Source organism: Amblyomma mixtum, chromosome 3 (assembly GCF_055824585.1).
Source record: "Amblyomma mixtum isolate Tamu chromosome 3, ASM5582458v1, whole genome shotgun sequence".
NCBI lineage: Eukaryota > Metazoa > Arthropoda > Arachnida > Ixodida > Ixodidae > Amblyomma > Amblyomma mixtum.
The window spans coordinates 2,682,185-2,703,635 of record NC_143014.1 but is presented as its reverse complement, the minus strand read 5'-3'; the positions used below and the strand labels follow the sequence as shown (position 1 = coordinate 2,703,635).

Here is a 21,451-nt window from a genome sequence, read left to right as displayed (position 1 = left end):
TGAGGAAAGGGCACGCGTGTTGAGGGAAGGCAGTGGCGCGCCAGATCACATCAGCGGGTGCCACTGGCCACGTCGGGGACCATACACGTCCGACTACGTCCGTGTAAAGGCTGGTTCACATGCATGCAAGTGACTGAAAATTGAGCAGCGCAGCGCTGCGAAAAATTTGCAACTTGTTGGAACATCACCGCTCTGGCTGCTGGAGCCGCCGCGATGGCTCTAAACAACTTTTGCGCTGCAGCAACACAGTGTTTTCACCTCTACGTGAAACAGGCTTTACTCGAGTGCGCGGCGGTGTTGTGCGGGCCTCGGTCAGTTGTAGAGAAAAAACAATGAAGAGCTTGTACTGTCTTCACAATTTGAGGGAGAAAAAAATAATTCGAGCAAATGACATTTCCCTAGATTATACAAAAAATCTCTTTTCCCCTAAACGACGTGCAAATTTCTTAGATTTAGGGAAAAATCCCCAGGGTTGGCAGCACTGCCCTTGAGGGAGACTTCCCTCCTCGCCTAGCCAGTGCTGTCCTCACGCACGATGATTTAAGATGGTCTGCCGCGTCGAAACGGAGGAGTAACAGGTTTTACCAATCCACAGGATTACCAGTGTTTGCATCCAGTGTTACCTTGATCAGAGCACACCGTATGAGCAAGTGGGTCTTGACCTCTTGGGGCCGTTTCCCCGCTCGTCAGAAGGCAACCGCTGGGCCACCGTGTGCGTTAAATCACCTCACGCGTTACCGTGAAACTGCCGTCATACCTTCCTGCACTGCAGCTGAAGGCTCCCTCTTTATTCTTCATGCTGTCGTCCTCTGTCATGGGCCTCCTCGTGTCATTATCAGTGACCGTGGCCGCCAGTTTACAGCAGATGTGCCTTGGTTCTTGCCATTTCTGTCACTTAAGACTGTACCACCCCCTGACAAGTGGCATCGTTGAACATACAAGCCGGACACTGACAAACATGCTTGTGATGTATGTCGACTCCCGTCACAAGAAATGGGATGACGTGCTTCCCTTCATTACATATGCCTATAACACGCCGAGGCATGAAACAACTGCTTCTAGCCCTTTTTCCTTCTGTATGCCCGTCCGCCTCAAATGAAGTTCTCGTTACATCATCTTGCCTTTCTCTCTTGATGCCGAGTCTTCTATTTTAAGCACCCTCTGCCGCGCTGAAGAGGCTTGTAGGCTCGCCTGGCTACGCACTCTGTCCTCGCAGGACCGCTCTAAGCAGCGCTACGACCGCGGGCACAGGGATGTCTGCTACCTGCCCAGAGACTTAGTAAGGCTATGGACGCCTCTCCGCAGTCGTGGTTTGTCCCAGAAGCTGCTGTCACACTACACAGGCCCGTTTATTGTGCTCATTCAGATCAGTGACCTCAACTAGGTGGCGCCTCGCCAATCTTCACAAGGTCACCGCTCTCGGAAAACACAAGTTGTGCATGTGCGGATGAAGCTCTGCCACTCTTAGGAGCCTGACTGACTGGCCCAGGGGGCTTCGTCTGCGAGGGGGAAGTGTCACGCAACACTGAAGAGACGACAAAGAAGTGGGGGCACAGAAGAAGAAGCTCGCCAACTTCGTGCTAACGCAGGCTCAGGTCGACTCACCCCTGTAAATAAACCTGTAACAATATACTTAGGGCAGATAGTGACCGCAGACCTGGATCACAAAAGTGAAATAAAATAAAAATGGAATGGAGCGGGCTTGGCAGGTTTTCAGATCATGAATGGCAGCTTACCAATATTCCTCAAGAGAAAAGTATATCACAGCTGTATCTTACTGGTATTCACCTATGGGGTAAAAATGTGGTGGCTAACAGAAAGGGTTCAACCTAAGGACAGCGCAATGAGATATGGAAAGATGGTAGGTGTAACGTTAAGAGGCAGGAAGAGGGCAGAGTGGGTCAGGGATCAAACATGGGTTAATGACATCCAAGTCGAAATCAAGAGGAAGAAATGGGCTTGGGCAGGGCATGCAATGCGATGGCGAGATGACCGCTGGTCCTTTAAGGGGAACAGACTGGATTCCAAGGTACGGGAAGGGTAGCAGGGGTCGGCAGAAAGTTGGGTTTGGTTTGGGTTATGGAGGTAATGTCCCGAAGCAACTCGGTCTATGCGGTACGTCGTAGTGGAGGGCTTCGGAAATTTCGACCACCTGGGGTTCTTTAACGTGCGCTGACATCGCACAGTACATGGGCCTCTAGAATTTTGCCTCTATTGAAATGCGACCGCTGCGGCCGGGATGGAACCCACGTCTTTCGGGTCAGCATCCGAGCACTATAACCACTGAGCCAATACTGCGAGGTGGCAGAAAGTGAGCTGTTCAGATGAGATTAGGAATTTCGCGGGGATAGGGTGGCCGCAGCTTGCACAGCTGAGGGCTGATTGGGCGAGGCTTTTGTCCTGCAGTGGGCGTAGTCAAGCTGATGAGGATGGTGACATAAGACCGCTGCGCCTGTGGCAATGCCATACCAGCTGCCTCCATGGGCATGCAGTCGGGTGTTTTTCCCAGGAGACCCCTCGTAAAGTGTACTAGTTATTGCCCTTGCTGTAAAAGTTCCTCTCCCACACTCCTGCAGTCCGCCTGTCGTCCTTGCTGGTGACTGGAATGTCGACACCATGAAGAGCGTGCAATTTGTAGTTGATGTTGACGGAACATGGCTGTCGAAGAGAATCCCGACACTGCGGAAGAGAACATTGCGCTCTGTTGCCTGTTGATCGATGGTCGCACGAAGATTACTTCTCCCGCACTTGCGCTTGATTGTGGCTCACACCAGCACTGAAAAGGCCCCTGTCCAACTTGCAGAGGTGGGTGCTGCCGAGCTCCGTGGCTGGGGCGGCCCCCGGCGTCTGGCTGAGGCCGGCGTGTCCCAGGCGGCAGTGGGTTCGCGCGGCCACTGGCTGCTGCTGCTCGAGGCCGGTGGGGTGTGGCTGGGCCGCGCAGGTGCACCTCGCCAGTGGCTGCTGGATGAGCGACTGTGTGACGCCGCTGTGGGCTCCAGCACAGCGCTACTGCTACTGCAGCAGACGGGCGGCGGCGGTGAGTTGCCGTTTGATATGGGGGTTCTGTTTATTAAGTCATGAAATCGGTCCGCCTAGGTGTCAAATGGTTCTGGTCACTTGCGTTTGGTTTGTGCAGAACAAAAAGTCGGTGTGTCAGGGAGAAGTGCATTACATTGTGGGGCGACTCTAGTCAGATACAACTCAAGAACAAAGTGGCCAAGTCTCTTCAAAGGACCTCCTCCGACCAAGGCGTTGGCCTGTTGCCCTGACGTTTCAATCGACTGAATTTCACCCACGAGTAGCACTTGGAGCGTACCTAAAATAATTCCTAAAGGGACTGCTACTTTCAACAAGAAAAAAATGTTTGGTTACCACGTCATATGTCCGCTAGAGCTCAAGACGAAAAAGACTGACTTGTCTTGCAACAGAATTTGCGTGTTACAAGAAAAAGCAATGCAAGTGTGAATGTGTTGTGGCATTTCAGCATAAGGCCAACAGCAGCAGGCAATGACAGCAGGCAAAAAAAAAGCATTTTGTTGCTGGCAAGGCTGTTAACGGTCTTGCTTTTATTGTGTGGAGTTATTAGCAGAGGAGGCCGAGTGCACTCTCTTGTCGTGCCAGTTTCAGGGGAGGTCTTTATGTCCTATCTCCTTTCTTACAACTTTCCTGTATCCTCCTCCCTTCTTGGTTTTTTCCTTTTTTTCCTGGCGGCGAGGGCTAACCTGAGTTGCGTCATATTTGGTTATAGCAGTGGTGTACAGCTGGCGTGGGCAGGACTCGCTTTCAAGTTCCTGTCGCATCCCCTTGTTGGACTCCATGGTGGGTGGCTGGCACCATGACCCTAGAGACTAAATTTTTTTATGGCTCCCCCCCTTTCCAAACCCTCTTAAAAGAGGGCAGAACGAGGCAGCAGACTTTTTTTCGAAAAAGAAACCGACATTCACAAAGTTTCATGTGATACACAGCAACAGTGATGAAAAGCAAGCCCGAATAATATCCCCATTTCTTGTAACCAAATGTTTAACAGATACCTTAGGGCCTGGCTACAAGGTATCGAAAATGGCCAGTGGCGACCTACTCCTCGAACTGCGTGAGAGCATCCAATGCTCGAAACTCTCAAACATTGCTTCTATAGGGGACATCTCTGTCTCCGTGACTCCCCACCGATCTCTTAACACAGTTAAAGGCGTTATCTCAGAGGCTGACTTCATCCGTCTAACAGAAACCGAAATGCTTCAAGGACTTTCTGATCAAAATGTAATTGACGTGCACAGGATCAAAATCCGCAAGGACAAAGAAATTGACACCAAACACATGGTCCTCACGTTTAACAGCAGTTTGCCCGAAACGATCGATGTTGGATACCTGAAAATCACTTCAGACACTACATACCGAATCCCTGCCGCTGTTTCAACTGTCAGAAGTTTGGCCACGGCTCACAGAGTTGCCGCGGCCGCAAAACCTGCTTGAAATGCGCTTCGAAGGACCACCCTTCTGAGGAATGTGACACAGCCCTACGCTGCGCGAACTGTGAAGGAGACCACGCTGCATACTCCAGGGCGAGTCCGTCCTGGAAAAAGGAGAAAGAAATCATCACCATAAAGACCAAAGAAAACATTTCATTTAAAGAAGCCAGAAGGCGTTTTGCACTTACAAATACATTCTCCTTCACAGCGAAACCAAACTTCGCTGATGTGGTGCGCAGGGGCGTAGCACCACACAGCACTCCGGCACCTGCCGCGGCTACTTCCACCGCGCCTGTGGCAGGGCCACCCACGCCCCAGGCAGAGACAGCCAAGGCTGCTCTGCCAACTCCAAGCCAGGGAGTGCCGGCCCACGGGTCAGCATCCCACAGGTCTTCCCCCCGTCGGGGGAGGCCTGACACCCACACACCCGCTGCATCTCCGCGGTCGTCTAGCACCTCTTGCGAGGTGATGGACCAAACTCCCAGCCCGCCTGCTTTACAGCGGCGGAACAGCTCTCTTGAGCGGAAAAAAAGGCAGGGCCACCATAACGGCCCCAGAACATAAGTAAGCCCCTCGTCGCTCCTACCCCAAAACATAAACATGGCTTTTCTAGTTCAGTGGAACTGTAAAGGAATATTGAGAAATTACGATGACATAAAAAATATTTCAGGGTCAATGTCACCCGTAGCCTTGTGTCTCCAGGAAACCAATCTAGGTCCACAACATATAAACATCCTGAAGCATTATAAAACTTTCAGACGTGATCGTGAGCAGGCAAGTAGACTCTCTGGAGGCGTCGCGATTATCGTACAAAGCGGCGTTCCTGCTCAAGAAATCAAACTCAGAACAAAACTTGAAGCCGTTGCGGTCAGTGTCGTCAGCTATAAAACAATTTCCATCTGTTCTGTATATATTCCTCCACATTTTACATTAACAGTCCACGATTTACAACAACTTATCAATGAACTTCCAGAACCGCATCTAGTAGTTGGGGACTTCAACGCTCACTCCCCTTTTTGGGGAAGCGAGTGCGGTGACTCTAGGGGTCAAATATTCGAAGATTTTATGCTCACAAACAATGTATGTCTTTTAAATACAGGAAAAGCCACCTACTGCTCCCCTGCCTCGGGGAAAATGACCTTTTTAGATTTGTCATTTAGCTCACCTTCTATTTTAAATGGGATGTCATTGACAACCCATATGGCAGTGACCACCTCCCTATACTAATCACTTTAACTTCCTCACCAGAAATAATCCCAAGAAAGCCGCGACGCTGGAAGCTGCATGCAGCAGACTGGGAACTATTTAGAGCAAAAGCCACCTTAGAAAATATACTTTTAGATAATTTAAGCATTGACCAGATAAACGAATTGTTCACAAATTGTATCGTAACTGCCGCACAGTTAGCTATTCCGCAGTCTTCAGGAGTGGTGTCACAAAATCACAAAGTTTGGTGGACAAAATACTGCAAGGAAGCAAAAAAACAACAAAATAGAGCTTGGGGTAAGTTTCGAAGGTATCCGACTCATGAGAACCTCTTAAATTTTAAAAAGGCGAGAGCCAAATCTCGGTGCGTTCGTCGCAGTGCTGAGAAAGCCTCATGGCAGAGATATCTTTCATCCATCAATAGTTCGATTAGATCAAAAAAGATGTGGGAACAGGTGCGTAGATTAGACGGCAAATTCTCTCCCTTTACAGTACCATTTCTAACAGCCCCTGGAACACAAACAAGTATAGATGAACAGGCTGACATACTAGGACAACATTTCTCTGACGTTTCAAGCTCTTCACACTACACACAGTCATTCTTAAAACACAAAAACACAACTGAAAAGCAGAAGCTTCCAACGACTGTACAAACAAAACATACAGTACATTATTTACAATTCAGGAGATCCAAAACGTACTTTCTTCCGGTAAACAGACAGCACCTGGCCCGGATGGTATACATTATAAAATGCTTGTCCACCTCTCCGAAGCTGCTGTAGGGGCACTTTCGCAATTATTCAACAAAAAAAGGGGTGTCCAGAAAGATGCTGGAGGCTTGGAAAAAAGCTGTTATCGTACCGTTCTTAAAACCTGGAAAGCCGCCCACCTCCCCTAATAGTTATAGGCCCATAGCTCTTACAAGTTGCATAGCAAAATCATTTGAAAGTGTGCTCAATGTTAGGCTCATGTTCATTCTTGAATCACGCGAACTCCTTGACATCCACCAGTGCGGATTTAAGAAAGGATGTTCGACAACTGACCATCTCGTCCGCTTAGAAAACACAGTTCGAGAGGTGTTCATACATCAACAACACTGTCTGGCAGTCTTCTTTGACATGGAGAAGGCATACGATACCACATGGAGATATGAGAGAAGCCAACAGCCACAGAAACCAAGCAGCACAAGGGATTTTTTAATTTATTTATTTTCTATTTTTTTTTTGTGGTGTTGATCAAGTAAGAATATTACTGAATATGTCATCGCTTAAAGCTAATTGATTACGAAAGCAGGAGAAAAAACAACCACATGCCACCGGTGGGATCCGAACCCACGACCTCCGAATTACGCGTCCGGTGCTCTACCTCTGAGCTACGGTGACGGCTGTCAAACCTTCTGCTTTTGGGGGTATTTATGTTTACAAGTAACCTAACCTTGAGAGTGTTCATCAGCGCCACCCACGTTCGTAAGCGGCGGACGTGGAACGTCCTGAGTTACCGCTGGTGTGACGTAGAACGCCATCGAACGGCGAGGGTGGAAGCTGTGTGAGAACCCTCTTATGCTTCCTATGGCGTCAAGGCTGCCAGAACCGAGACCCTCGCTAAGCAATTAAGCAAACAAGATCTTGGCATCCGGGGTAGGATGTTGAACAGCCTGAAGGATTTCCTGTCAGACCGGTCTTTTCAGGTGCGCCTGGGTGCAACCCTTTCGAAGAGCTTTGTCCAGGAGAACGGGGTACCGCAGGGCTGTGTCCTAAGTACCACTCTTTTTGTCGTGAAAATGAATTCCATAGCGAAAATAATTCCCAACTCCATTATGTATTCCGTGTATGTCGACGACCTTCAGATTGCTTGCACGTCCTCCAGCCTGTCAACGTGTGAGAGGCAGGTGCAACTCACATTAAACAAGCTAGCAATCTGGGCAGACAAAAAATGGGTTCAAGTTCTCTCCACAGAAAACAGTGGCTGCTGTTTCCTCGCTTAAAAGAGGCTTGCAGATCGATCCGAACTTACACCTAAATGGAGCCACACTACCGGTAAAACAAGAACATGAATTTTTAGGAATAACATTTGATAAAAAACTTACATTTCTGCCGCACATAAACAACTTGAAAGTAAAGGCCTCCCGTGCAATGAATATCCTTAAAGTACTCTCAAGGAAACGCTGGGGATCTGACAGAGCATGCCTGCTTCATATCTACCGTTCTCTAGTGCGCTCATGTCTAGATTATGGGAGTATAGTGTACGGTTCAGCAAGACCTTCATACCTAAAAAGATTAGATCCAGTTCATAATCTAGGTGTCCGCCTTTCTTGTGGAGCATACAGAACGTCTCCGGTAATGAGCCTTCTTGTTGAAGCAAATGAGCCATCACTGGAAGATAGAAGAAAAGCACTTACATGTTCATACATTCTTAGAATTAGGTCGCGAACAAAACACGTGCGTTATTCAATCGTCACAACATGCCCTTCTCGAATAATATTTACAAATAAGCCCCAAGCAACCAGGCCTTTGCTAATGCGGTTTGAGGAGATCTGCCGAGAACTCGACCTATCAGAAACATTACCAAATGTTGCAGAACGTAGTGACGCATTTGCCCCTTGGTACAGTTTTCCATCGGTCTGTGATATAAGTCTTACACAGTTCAACAAGAGACAAACTCCAGCAGAACACATCATACAAGAGTTCCTTACACTAAAGGAAAAATATGATAGCTACACCGAGTTCTACACAGACGGATCGAAAACTACAGGTTATGTTGGAAGTGCAGTAGTGGAAGGGAACTGGGAAAAAATAGTAAGGCTTCCTCAGTGTGCATCAGTTTTTACAGCCGAGTGTTATGCTGTGTTTCTTGCTACGGAGAAAATAATAAGCAAGAACATCGAAAACAGTATTATCTACACAGACTCCTTCAGTGTACTGAAAGCACTACAGTCCAGAAATGCAGTCATGCCATCACTAGGTAAGGTCTAACACAACATAACAAGGATCGTAACACAAGGGCATAACATAAAATTATGTTGGGTTCCAAGCCATGTTGGAATTGATGGTAACGAGAGAGCGGACGCATGCGCCGCTCAAGCCCACAACAAGGAAATACAGAAAATAAGCATGCCACATAATGATTGCATGAAGCTCGTTCAGAGCAGACTGAGGAACAAATGGCAGAGCACATGGAATAGTCAGATAAATAACAAGCTACACTTAATAAAACCAATATTAGGAGAATGGAAATCATGCACACATCAGGAACGGTTTTTTGAAGTTATTTTATGTCGTTTACGTATTGGACACACACACCTTACCCACAACTTTCTACTAACAAAACTAGACAAACCTACTTGTGAAAAATGCGGAGATGAACTGACAGTAACTCATATCTTAATCTCATTCACAGAACTTGAAACACTCAGAAACAAGTTTTTTACCCCGTTTCACAACCAGCACATCCCTTTTCATCCGTCATTGATTTTAGGTGAAGAAGCTCTTATTGATAAGTCAAGCATTTTTAACTTTTTAAGAGAAGCCAATGTACTCTCGAAACTCTGAATAATGGTCAGTTTTTTACAACTTGCGAATTTTTTCGAACCACACCTTAGCCACCCTCTCGTCGTGATAAGACGGCTGAGGTCACTATTCTATCGGTTGGGGACCTCGAGATCCTTGCACAGCCAAGGATGGCTGCTGAGGTTGCCAACCCTTTTTAAAGCATTCACCATAAGTCTCCTTTAAAATTTTGTCTTATATTTTTACTAGGTTGCACGAATTAACTTTTTAGGCCCTTTACACCTCCGTTCATTTAGACTTTTGTATAACATCCTATATAAAACAATTTTTATACCCTGAGCTTGGCGCATGATAGCCTTAGTCGCTTATGCGCCATTAAACCCAACACAACACAACACAATACACAGTTTCAGGGGAGGAAGAAACATGCATCCACTCAATGCCAGACTGATAACTGCATCGCAGACACCTTATGATTGCCCTGCACCACGTGCTAGCCCCAACTGCAGTTGAGCACAAAGCAGGCATTGCCCATAATCGCGGCGCCTGAACCCGGCTGCCGCAGCAACAACCAACAGTACATAGCTATCAGGCGCATAGGCTGTTCCGGCGTCCAACAACGAACACGCTGCGTGGAAGCAACAAGAAGAAGAACCTTTATTCGAGATTGCTTGCTGGCATATATAGCCTACAGGCGGCTGCGTGATAACGGCCACGTGTTGCAGATATCACGCTGGACAGGGCCCATCCAAAAGAGCGCATGCGCGACTGATACAATACATCTTCCTCGGTGTAGTCTTTAAAAGTCTGAGAGTGCAATACGCAACACTTGTTGGAAATTCTGACTGTAGTGAAGACGATTGGGGCTGTCTTTTTTGTCGGGTGGATTGCCTTGGCACAAATTGCGTGGGCTGTGTTGTAGACTGAGACGCTCCCGAATTTTCCTGGGCTTGCATGGGCTGTGTTGAAGACTGTGACACTTCCGCGTTTTCCTGGGAAAGATCTTCGCTATCAGAGTCATCTTCCGTTCACTCGCTTCAGAATGGCTCACGTGTGGCCAGAAGATGTTGTCGGTTGCGTCGAAGCACTTTGTTGTCCTCTGTAAGGACGCGATAGGACCTTGGTGCCACCAGGCCCATGACTCAAGCCTTGCAGTCCCATGCATCCCCTCGCACTCTTACAACTGCATCTTTCTTGAGTTCAGGTAGAATTTTTCCTTTGGAGAGCCTTTGCTGGCGTGGTTGGCACCGGGACGTCTGTTGACTGGAGCATGACACGAAGTCTGGTAGCCGAGTGCATAACTTCCTGCCTTGAAGAAGCTCTCCAGGACCTTCGGCTAGTGGAGTCGAGTGATAACCGAGAAGGCCCAACCGGAAGTCCTCGTTGAGTTCACCAGTCATCTTCATTATTCTTTTGACAACTTGGACTCCCTTCTTGGCGAGACCATTGGACCGTGGGAATTGCGGACTTGACGTCACATGCTTCAAGTCATATCTGGAGGTGAACAAAGCAAATTCATATGATGAAAACTGAGGACCGTTGTCGGTGCAGACTTCCAACGGAATTCCAATGACAGTGCATGTCGTTGTGTCGGTAAGCTTTTCGACTTCAGAGAAGTTTGAAAACACATCGAACACGCACAGGTAGGAGTTCCCGCCGTACATAAAGATGTCAACACCCACCCTGTACCAGGCATGGTCTGGGATCGGCCTAAGCACCACTGGTTCGGCTTCTTGTTTGTACACGTATTTTTGACAAACAGAACAGGTCTTCACCATGATTTCAATGTCTATATTCAGTCTCGGCCAGAATACCAAGCGACGGGCTCTCGCTTTGCACTTATTTATGCCTAAGTGACCTTCATGAATGCGATCCAGTATTTCAGCTCTCATAGCCTTCGGAATGACGACCTTTGTCCCCTTCATAATAAGGTTTCATCCAGCCTTCAATTTCTTCTCTTCTCCATTCCTTAGTTGCCGCAACACTGTCTGCAAGTCTGGGTCAGAGGCTGTCGCAGTCGATCATACATTTTCTTGCTTACCAGCTCCGAAGTCACGCTCACTGCATGAACGTCGACGTCATCAGTGAAGTCATCATGCTTGCTTGAAACGGCTGGCAACGATCTTGAAAGCATATCTGCCAGGAACAGCTGTTTGCCTGGGACAAAGTGAAGAACGTAATCGTACCTTAGTAAGCGCAGGAAAAATTGCTGCAGTCTTGGTGGCATGTCAGCAAGGGCTTTCAAAGAAATTGCTATCAGTGGTCTGTGGTCTGTTTTGGTGGCGAACTTGCGGCGGTTAACAAAATAAAAAAATTTTTCACTACCGAAAGTAATGGCCATTGTTTCTTTCTCGATTTGCGCGTATCTTTGTTCTGCCTCCGTCATTGTACGTGATGCATAGGCCAACTACCACCGTAGTTCTGAAGAAGGGCAGAACCAATCCCATTTTTCGAAGCATCAGCAACGACCTTGGTCTCTTTAGCAGGATCGGAAATGGCTAGCAAAGGTGGACCGCTCAGTGCGTCACAGACAACTTACCATTCTTTACAGTGGTTGGCAGACCGTTCAAAAAGGGTGTCTTTTTTAATGAGGCTTCGTAGAACTGTCGTCCTTTCCGCCAGATACGGTATATATTTCCCGAAGTAGTTCACTACCCCGAGCATTCTGTGAACGCCGGCTTTGTCCTTTGGCTGAGGCATTTCACCTAATGGTGCGGTCAGTGCGGGGTTAGGTCTTATTCCGTCTTTGTTTATGACGTCACCCAAAAAGTCAATTTCTGTGACACTGAATTTGCATTTCGCCACTGAGCATCAGGCCAGCCTTTTTGGCTAGTTGCAAGGCTGGGCGGATCGTGCTCTTCCCTTGTGCTCCCTCACATCAATATGTCATCGACATAGATTCGGACCCCTGGAGCCTGGTCGAATATTTCATTCATAGTTCTCTGGAAAACCTCAGGCGCCGAAGGGAAGTAGCAAGAAACGGTAGCGCCCAAAGGGTGTTCCAATTGTGCGTACCTTTGATGTAGCTTCATCTAACGGGATTTGATGGAACCCTGAATATGCGTTGATGCAAGAGAAAAAGGAAGCTCAGCCTCAATGTCATCTCGTTTAGGCACTCGTTAATTCGCCTGGGGTCAATACATATGTGCAGTTTCCCATCCTTTTTTCTTGCTGCAACAAACGGGCTCACCCAATCAGTTGGTTCGCTGACTTTGGCCACGATGCCAGCATGCTCCATCCGATCCAGCTATTCTCGCAGGGGCTTGAGAAGGGCACCCGTCGCACCGGCTGGACTACCGGTGTTGCATCCTCGCACAGAACCCTGTGGTAATGGCGTGCTAGGCAGCCGATGCCCTGAAGCAACTCGGGGAATTCCTTAACCACTTGGTCAGTGCTGTTCGTGTGCACAGTGTTCACAGAACGCGACAACAGACCTAACGCTTCACTTGCAGACAGTCCCAATATGGCCTGGTTGCTCTTCTTTACAATGAAGTCAAAGTACCCCTTTTGGTTGTTCACAATCACTTGCAGCGTAGCCACGCCAATGTGCTTTATAAGGTCACCGGTGTATGAGTGGAGGACGGAGGGGCTTGCTCTTAAACCAGACTTCGCTTTGAGCCTTTGAGAAACGGAGTAAGGCAATAAATTCGCTTGCGAGCCTGTGTCTACTTTCAGAGACACTACTTGGGAAGCCACTCTCGCGTGAATGACCCAATCAGCTCTGTCACCTAAGTTGACGTCGAGCATTTCAAAACCTTCCTGCTCGCCCCGTACTTCGCTTACTTGAGACACTTTTTTGCAACAGGCCGAAAAATGGTTAGGGCCACGGCACTGGAAGCATGTTTTTCCAAATGCTGGGCATCTGCCACGTTCGTGGAAGCGGTTGCACTTAGAACATTTGAACTGCCTGCGTGTTTTTATCCGAGCAACTTCCTGTTCTCGTTGAGCCTCGTCTTGCTTCGAACATTCTGCATACTGTTCACAGGCTGAAAATTTGCCTTGCTGGCACGTTTCAATTCGTGCTACTTGCTTCTCCGCTTGAGCCCTTGTACTGTTTTGTTTGGTGCATACCTCTTCAGCCTTGCAAATTTCCTCCGCCCTCAGTAAAGTAAGGTCTTTAACTTTCAGCATCTTTTCGCGCAATTTCAGATTATTTGTGCCACAGACAACCTGGTCCCTGACCATGGAGTCACTCAAGGTTCCAAAATTACAGCTTCGTGCAAGTCTCAAGTCCCGTGAAAAGTGTTCGAAAGGTTCGCCCTCAGCTTGCGTTCTTACGCGAAAGACATAAAGCTCGTACACTTCGTTTTGCTGCTGTTTGCAGTATTCCTCGAACTTCTTCGTAACTGTTTGGTAATCTTCCTTGCTTTCGTTCTCCGAAAACAAAAAGTTGTTGAATACCTCTAGGGCGTCTTCCCCGGCCACGGAGAGCAGCAATGCGGTCTTAGCTCCTTCCGTCCATGGTTCTTTCGTCGGCTCCGTGGCCTACAGGAACAGCTCGAACCACTGCTTGAAGAGGCTCCAGTTATTCGCGGTGCTACCGGACAGCACCAGCGGCTGCAGTGGCTTCACTAAATCCATCGTGCAGTGCACAGTGACACCACTTCGATCAGCGCGTTACTGCCTACGTGAACGCGATCCCACTTCTGACACCGTGTTCCGGCGTCCAACAACGAACACGCAGCGTGGAAGCAACAAGAAGAACCTTTATTCGAGATTGCTTGCTGGTATATACAGCCTACAGGCGGCTGCATGATAACAGCCACGTGTTACAGATATCACGCTGGGCAGGGCCCATCCAAAAGAGCGCATGCGCGACTGATACATTACATAGGCCACGACGACCGGCTCGGAACACTGTATACCACTGAAGCCTGCACAACAATGAGCATACCAAACTGCAACACAGAACCTGACCATCGAGGTACACTCTCTCACACAACTTGAAACTCTGCTTAGCTGCGTCCGGTAATGTGTGGATGATTGATAAGGCTGCACTCTGTAACTCAGGCGGCGGCTCTTGCCACCTAGCCATGAACCGTAACATTTCACTCTTGTCTTGATTTTAGCCACCAGTCAGGTAACCTTATTTCTACTTGTTTATAATCTATTTTTTGTTGTACTGTCCATAAGCCCTAATGCTTTGAATAAATCAGCCCCGTTGCTTCCAGCTATAGGGTGAAGCTCTCTACACAAAAGTATGGAGTGTTGAGCCGTTTCCTCATCCTCTGAACACGCGCCGCATATCATGTCTATCTCGTAGTACTTGACTCGGTATGTCTTGGTACTTGACTTGGTAAGAGCTTCCCCTAGAATTATCGTAGATAATTTCTTTGGCGATTTCCTGCGTAAACGTTCTGTATGTTCCCACTGATTATTTCATGTGCATCCCTGTTTTCCACAGACCCGTCTCTGTTTATTTAACCATTTTCTTAGCCAATATTTCCTGATTTACCTCCCGCTGCTGTCAGTGCACGCTCTCTGCCGTAGCGGGCAGTTAGCATCAGCACCTGTATTCTTACAGCGTGAGCTGAAGAGGGCGTTCACAAGGGCTGACTGGAGAATCTGAATGCGCCTTCAGGGGCAGCACAAGTCCAGAGTGAAGCACACTGACAAAAGAACAAAACCGAGCTGATAGAAAGGACTCACGAGTGATGAACTGGCATTGTGTACAGAAACGCAGCTGCTGCCAAAGTGCAGCAGAAAAAGAGAGCCGAAACTAACATACACATCGAACAGCGCACTATTTAAGGTTCTCTCTTTCAATGCGGGAACGTTTGTGCCCTTGTGTGAGAAAAAATTGTCCGGCTGTGGCGACCTTTTGAAGCCTCACAACTGGAGTGGCGCCACCACAACCGGGATTGTGGAGGAAGGCTTGGGAAGAGGAACCTGGGTCTTGCAAGCCCTGCCAGTGGCAGCACCAGCCATGTGCCTTGAATCTGCTCTAAAGGAATCATGCAGGAAAGCTTTGACACATAGATCCAAAAGCTTAAAGAGGCAGGCTTTCCTTCCTTGGTTTTAAGTTCTGTCATGGAAGCGTTGCTGAAAAAGGTGAGAAAAGAAAGAGCAAGGAGGGTGAAGTTTCTGAAAATAAAATCAAACCAGTGGTGATTCCATACCCTCACATAGCAACTCATAATCATAAGCATGTAGCTGTGCAATACAAAGTACCTGTGGTCTTCAGAAAACTTGCATCGCAGTGTCGAAAGAGTGGAACTGATACTGACAAGTCAACAGAATGCGCATGGAAACCCTTTTGTGAAATGTGCTGTGGGGGTGCTCTATAGCATCCCGCTGACTTGTGGGAAGGTGTACATCGGCCAGACAGGCCGATGTATTAATGTCTAATTGAGCACAGACTTTGGCTAGGAAAGGGCACCAAGTCACATTTGCTGCATCATTGCAAGGGTTGTGGTAAAAAAGTGCTGGGAACTTGTGAAGGAAGGTTCCAAGATACTAACATTTTATGCAGAAGCAAAGATAAAACTGCCCGTGAATTGCTAGAAGCCCACCGGATTAGAAAAAGCGGGACTGCCTGTGTTAGCACTCCATCGCTTGTCATTAATAAGAATGAAAGTGCATTTTTAGATAAGTTCAAGAGCATTGAATCATTTTAATGTCTCATCGTTGTAAGCAGCAGTTGTCGACAGAAAATGTCACGCTTTTCAATTGGTGGAAACGGCCGTGACGTCACAGTGTGCGAATTTCAAACGGGGCCAATTGTACTTTGGCTAGTAACCATGAAACCAATTGAAGGGATCGTATAGTGGTGCTCCAAGTAAGTGGGACTGAGCTTAGTTAATTGCTTCATTACCCAATTAGCCTAATTAGCTTTACTAGTCAGGCCATATAAATAAATAAAACCGATTAAGAAATTGGTCGAGCTCAAGAATCGAACCCCGGTCTTCGGCGTGAGAGACGAGCATGCTATCCACTCCGCCATGCCAGCTCGATGGTTTGGAATGAACAAAGGCGCGTCTAGTGAATACGGTGTCTTCACTCACTCTCATCCTCCTCCATTTCCTTCCGGCGAGGTTTAGGTGTCCACCGACAAATGAGAGACAGATACATTTCCTTTCCTCAAAAACCAATTTACCGACGAGCGAGGCGTAGAACCGAATGGGCGATGGCGTTCTATGGACTCCTTGGCAGCGTTGCAAGACGCTGTCGCGTTCCACTCTTAGGGGCGAAGCTTAACATCTTAACCACACATCAGTGACCACAGTTTAGTTCAAAAAAGTGCCCCCCTGAATTTTGTGACACAGTTACTGCGTAATTTCCTTTCCTCAAATACAATTTTCATTTTCTTCATTACGGCTCCTCTTTATCTATCTTCTTTCACTCCCACTTCCTCCCTTCCTCTGCAGTGCGGTTCAGGTGTCCACCGAGATGACAGAGAATTACTGCGCCATTTCCTTTCCTCAAAAAGCATTGCGTTCAAAGGGCAAGGCATCGCGCCGAACGGGTGGTGGCGTTCCGTGGTCTCCCTGGCAGCGCTACAACGCGCTGTCGCGTTCCACTCCTAAAAGCGAAGCTTAAGCGTCATTAATTAGCAGTTAATTAGTATTCAGGCATTAATCAGTAATTAACCATTAATTAGTGATTTATCATCACTTAGTAATTAGTACTCAATTATATGTGACGCCACCAGTGCCACAGAAACAGCGAAGGTGGTGCGGAAAACGCTTCCGCCTCTACCCACTTTAGACAGTCAAAGTGCCCCCTGAATTTTTTGTTGCCTCCATTGCATTATCGTTGTCCTCGCACGTGTCATTTACTTGTTTTTGTGTTTTTATCTCCCCTTCTACCACGCCTTCCTATTGGCTATATAATGAGCCCCACCTGGATTCAATAAACAGTTGCAAGTAGTGCCTGTCTCGTGTCGTTCTTTGCCCCTGTGCTGTGTTTTGTGCGCTTCATCTACTCAAGATTTCATCTGTGCTTCGTCTACTTGGTGACTATCTTGCAGTAATGTGTTAATAAACGCATCTCCAACCAGAAACTTTAAGCCCAACGTTGAAACCACCCCACCCTGCCCCTTTCGCATCACAGCTTCATTCTTTTGACCTCCTGCTGCCCTCCATGGATACTTGAAGGTGATAGCTATTGCCCCTGAAGAAGGAGCCGAGGCTCGGCTCCGATGTTTAGTTTTCTATCTTGTAATGTCACTGCATAGTACCACATTTCTATAGTGATTCACAATACAGACAATGAGTTTGAATTTACTGTGCCTACTGGATGCCTGGAATAATTTTTCTTCAATATAACCGAACACCCCATTAAAATTAAAAGCACATGCGCATTCTTATTTCATAAACCACTTTGTGCCTGAACGCATTATCACAGGACATCGACACAATCAACACATTTGGCAAAAGACCTTAGAGCAATACTGTTCATACAATGCGGGAGGTGTTGCAAATGAAATTCAGAAACTAATTGGATTGTTGAAACGTATTCATTGTCATGAAGTACAAAAATCCTCATCCTTGATGCTTATTGATCATGTTCACAAGCCAGAAAACGAAGCAAAAGCTGCTGCAAGAGACAGGTAATAAAACTAGAGCGTGTCCAAAAGTACCGACTTGACCCCTATATGGACGAATGCACTTGAGCCCAGCATGTTCCAAAGGTGAACAGCTAGCCATCAACGCACCTCATGGAGCTATTGGCAATTGTAACGAACTACAGGCAGTGCCGCAGTCAAGCCAAGATGGCAACTCTGAAGAGGGCACCGCCTGTGATCATCCGGGGAGCATTAACAAGTTTCCTTGATTTTCATTGAAGGTGAGCACCTAGTTGTAGCTAAACACTGTATTAGTCGGCCCAAAGCACAGAACCAATGTCCTGCGTCTGCAAACGTCCGCCATGCAACGGAACCGCACACGGTCGTCGCCTGTCTCCAGGATGTTTTTAGCAATGTTCCTATTTCCTGTCTCAGTTTTACTGTTGTATTGTTAAGGCTAGCAAGGCTTTGTGAACATAGCGCTGAAAGCTAGAATGGTTTGCGATGGTTTTGGTTTTCACCGTCGTGTGCTTGGATTTATGTTCAGCTATACTTCAATCAAGCAGACAACTATGTAGTGCCTTCGTGAGGAGGTGTGCTGTGGAACAAATTATGTTCATTGCTTTTCAAAGAAGCTTCAGCGCAAGCATGAACCATGAAAGCCAATATACCTGCTGTAAAATATTTGTTTACTGTGTGGTGGACCGCTCGAGCACTGTGATAGAAGCTTGCTGTATAGTTTTGGCGTGATACCGACAGCGCGATACTGATGGTGCAGTTAGACAGTATGGGGTCACCCGCGAGCAGCCGGCCGGGAAGGCGCGCTTCCGTGCCAGCTATGCGCGGGCGTTCTCGTGTCCCCAACCCGTGGCGCAGAGTCACAGCCACGGCGGGTTCGGACGAAGTAGGCAACGAACAGAGTACGCTAGGAAACCGTTTATTTACCTAGCGCAAGGCAAAGCACACTGCGGAAGAATGTTCTATCCGATAATAGATGGTTCAGCAGCTTACCAAGTCGTCGTCGACTGGCGTTGGATAATCCGGGAGGGCGCGGGCAGGAGACGGGGTCGGCGGGGCAATCGGGCAGTCACCACGGCGAGAGGAGAGACTAGACAGCCTTTGTTCCCGCGTGAGCTCTCCTTAAACCCCTACGACATTGCACCCCCTTGAGCAACCGGTTGCAACCAAGAGGGGTCGTTCACCCCGTTCCTAAGACGCCAGAGCGTAGGCGTGACGTCACGTCCGAGCTGGGGGGGTGAGGAGACTGGCCGCGTGGCCCCCCTCTCCCCACGCCCGGCGGCGGCGCTTCGTCGCGTGACTCAGCGCGGGGCGGCGAGGGATATCTGTATATCCCACATCCTCCCCTCCTTAAGAAGCCTCCCGGACAGAGAAGCAGGCGCCACGTTACTTAATCTTCTCCGTCATCCAGGGATCGAAGTTCTTCGGCTCCCGCCGGTACACTTGTTGATGTCCGCGCCACGCCCGCACCGATCAGCTGGTCCGAAGGCTTTGACCACCCGCGAGATGATGACGTTGAAAGGCAACTTGCTGCCGGTTGCAAGTCTTCCGAGCGCGCGCGGCTGCGCCGCTCCGGTGAAGGTGGTTGACCGCCTCCGTGGCACCGGCTTGGATTGCTTGGAGGCCAGGTCCGTGGCCGCGCCACCCTCAGAGACTGGGTCAGGTGGCTTCAGAGGCGAGGGCCGCGGCGCTTCCATGGTAGAGACCGGGCGGTTAGGCTGCCCTGGCGTGCCCGGTTAGCTGGCGAGGGCTCAGGGTTGAGGTGGTAAACGGGCCACGGCTGCGATCTCTGTGTTTTGACCAGCTTGTTCTTGGGCAGGCGGGTGCAGCGGCGTACAGTCGGCAGGCGGCCAGCTCCGACGCGATGTGGCAGGTGGCAGGGGCGCCTGGCTGCAGCAGGGAGGCGGCTTCAGGTCGCGGGCTGGGCGTAGCGGCGGGCCATGGGCGCGGCGCATTGCCGAAGCTGGATGGTGGCTTCTAGTTGGTAGACGTGAACGATGTCGTTCTGATGCGCCCTGCTTCTTTTCCATCTGCGCTGAAAAGGTCAACACAGAAGTAACCAACTCCCGCAGCGCGTGCTACGTAGCTGTTCGGCCCTCACGAGAGTCATGAGGGTTAACGCAAGTAAGTCTCACGTAACATTGATCGGCATGAGCGGCCTGTACGTTCATGCATCTAACGAGACTGCGTGTCGACCTGCGCCCTCGCTCTAGTCCGCGCAGGCAGATTTTATTTCTGCCTACGGCGCAAGTTATAGCGGGACGCAGAGTTCGCCGGCTGATCGCAGCGCTCGTTCTCCGACTGCGGCGCGGGTCGGGCTGTGTCCTGAACCCACTCATCTCGCTGCACGTAGCGTTTCAGGTCGCATACGTGCACCGGTCCGCCTGTCGGTTTCGACCGCAAGTCCTCGAGCCTGTAAACGAGCGAAGAAAGCTTTACTCGCACGCGAAACGGCCCGATCCATTTCGGCGCCAACGAGGCCGCGAACTGTCTGCTAGCATCGCTCAGAACGTGTTGGCGCCGAAGCACCAGATCGCCCACTTCGTAGTGAACATCCCGGTGCGAACGGTCGTACTGTGCTTTCTGCTGCGCCCTAGCGGTGCTCAGGTTTCGGCGAGCCTTGCGTAAGGCCTCCGTCATCTTAGCGCGCAGCTGTGTCGCGTATTCAGCTCGTGCTGACGAAGCGACTGGCGTCTTCCTGCTGTCCGTTAGAACCCGGTCCATCGGATTTAGCAGCTCTCTACCCAGATTGAGAGAAGACGGCGCATACCCAGTCGAGCGGTTAACGGTCGTACGCAAAGCGAACGCGATCTCCGGCAGATAGGAGTCCCAATCTTTGTGCCTGTCAGAGTACGCGACAAGCATGTGCTTGATGTTGCGGTTGACTCGTTCCGTGGGGTTCGACTGAGCATGATAGGTGGTCGTTTTCTTGTGCTTAATGCCAAGTGCAGCGCACGAATCTACGAACACCTTCGCAGTGAAGTAGGACGCGTTGTCCGTTATCAGCTGCTCTGGGAAACCGAACCTGGTGAATACGTCCATCAGCTTCTCCATGATCACTCGTGCCGTCAGCTTTCTCAGGGGGAAAAGTTCAACCCACTTGCTGAAGTGATCCGTGACCACCAGCAGGAACTTGTTCCTACTCGGTGTCGTGGGATACGGTCCCATGATGTCACACGCCGCGATTTGCCAGGGAGTCTGGCTGTTAATCGGCTGCATGAGGCCGGGCGGTCGTCCACCCCGGGGCTTCACACTTTGGCACACATGACATGAGCGGGCGTAGCGTGTTACGTCCCTTTTCATGCCAAGCCAGGTAGCAAAGCGACACAACTTAATGTAAGTCTTGGGGCCGCTTGCATGCCCAGCGATGCACGAGTCATGAAAGTAGCGTAACAGTGCCGCTCTCAACGCTCGCGGTATCACCACCTTGAACGCCTCACTTGTGTCGTTCTCGGAGGGGATATACCTCAGCAGGACGCCGTCGGAATCCAGCAGATAAGAATCCAGCGCGCTCACAGCACTACCAGCTGTTTCCAAGCGCTCCGCACCGACAGCAAAACCAGCTGTCCCCGTGTGCGCGGCGGTCCGGCCGCCCGGCTCCCGCCGCCCGGCTCCCGGAGCCCGTCGAACACTTTTCGACAAAATGAATCCATCTGCTGAGCTTCGAGCAACTCCTTTCTGCTAAACACGATCCCCACGGAACTCGCGTAGTCCACGTGGTTCACGCTCTCGCCTGGGGTCAACGGTCG

General features: G+C 49.3%; 1 protein-coding gene across 4 annotated transcripts in view; it reads left to right on the top strand.

Moving 5' to 3' along the window:
• The window catches only part of LOC149349106 (RCC1 domain-containing protein 1-like), a 166,258-nt gene that overhangs the window by 25,781 nt on the left and 119,026 nt on the right, over positions 1-21,451 (top strand). For 3 of the 4 annotated variants that reach the window (XR_016289957.1, XM_089578066.1, XM_089578065.1), the window contains exon 2: positions 2,804-3,037. The exons of the other annotated variant lie outside the window; for it this stretch is intronic. Coding sequence is in view for 2 of the 3 variants with exons in the window: in XM_089578066.1 (XP_089434192.1) it covers positions 2,804-3,037 (234 nt within the window). In the remaining variant the exon portion in view is untranslated. The remainder of the gene's footprint in view (positions 1-2,803; positions 3,038-21,451) is intronic. 4 annotated transcript variants of the gene reach the window in all.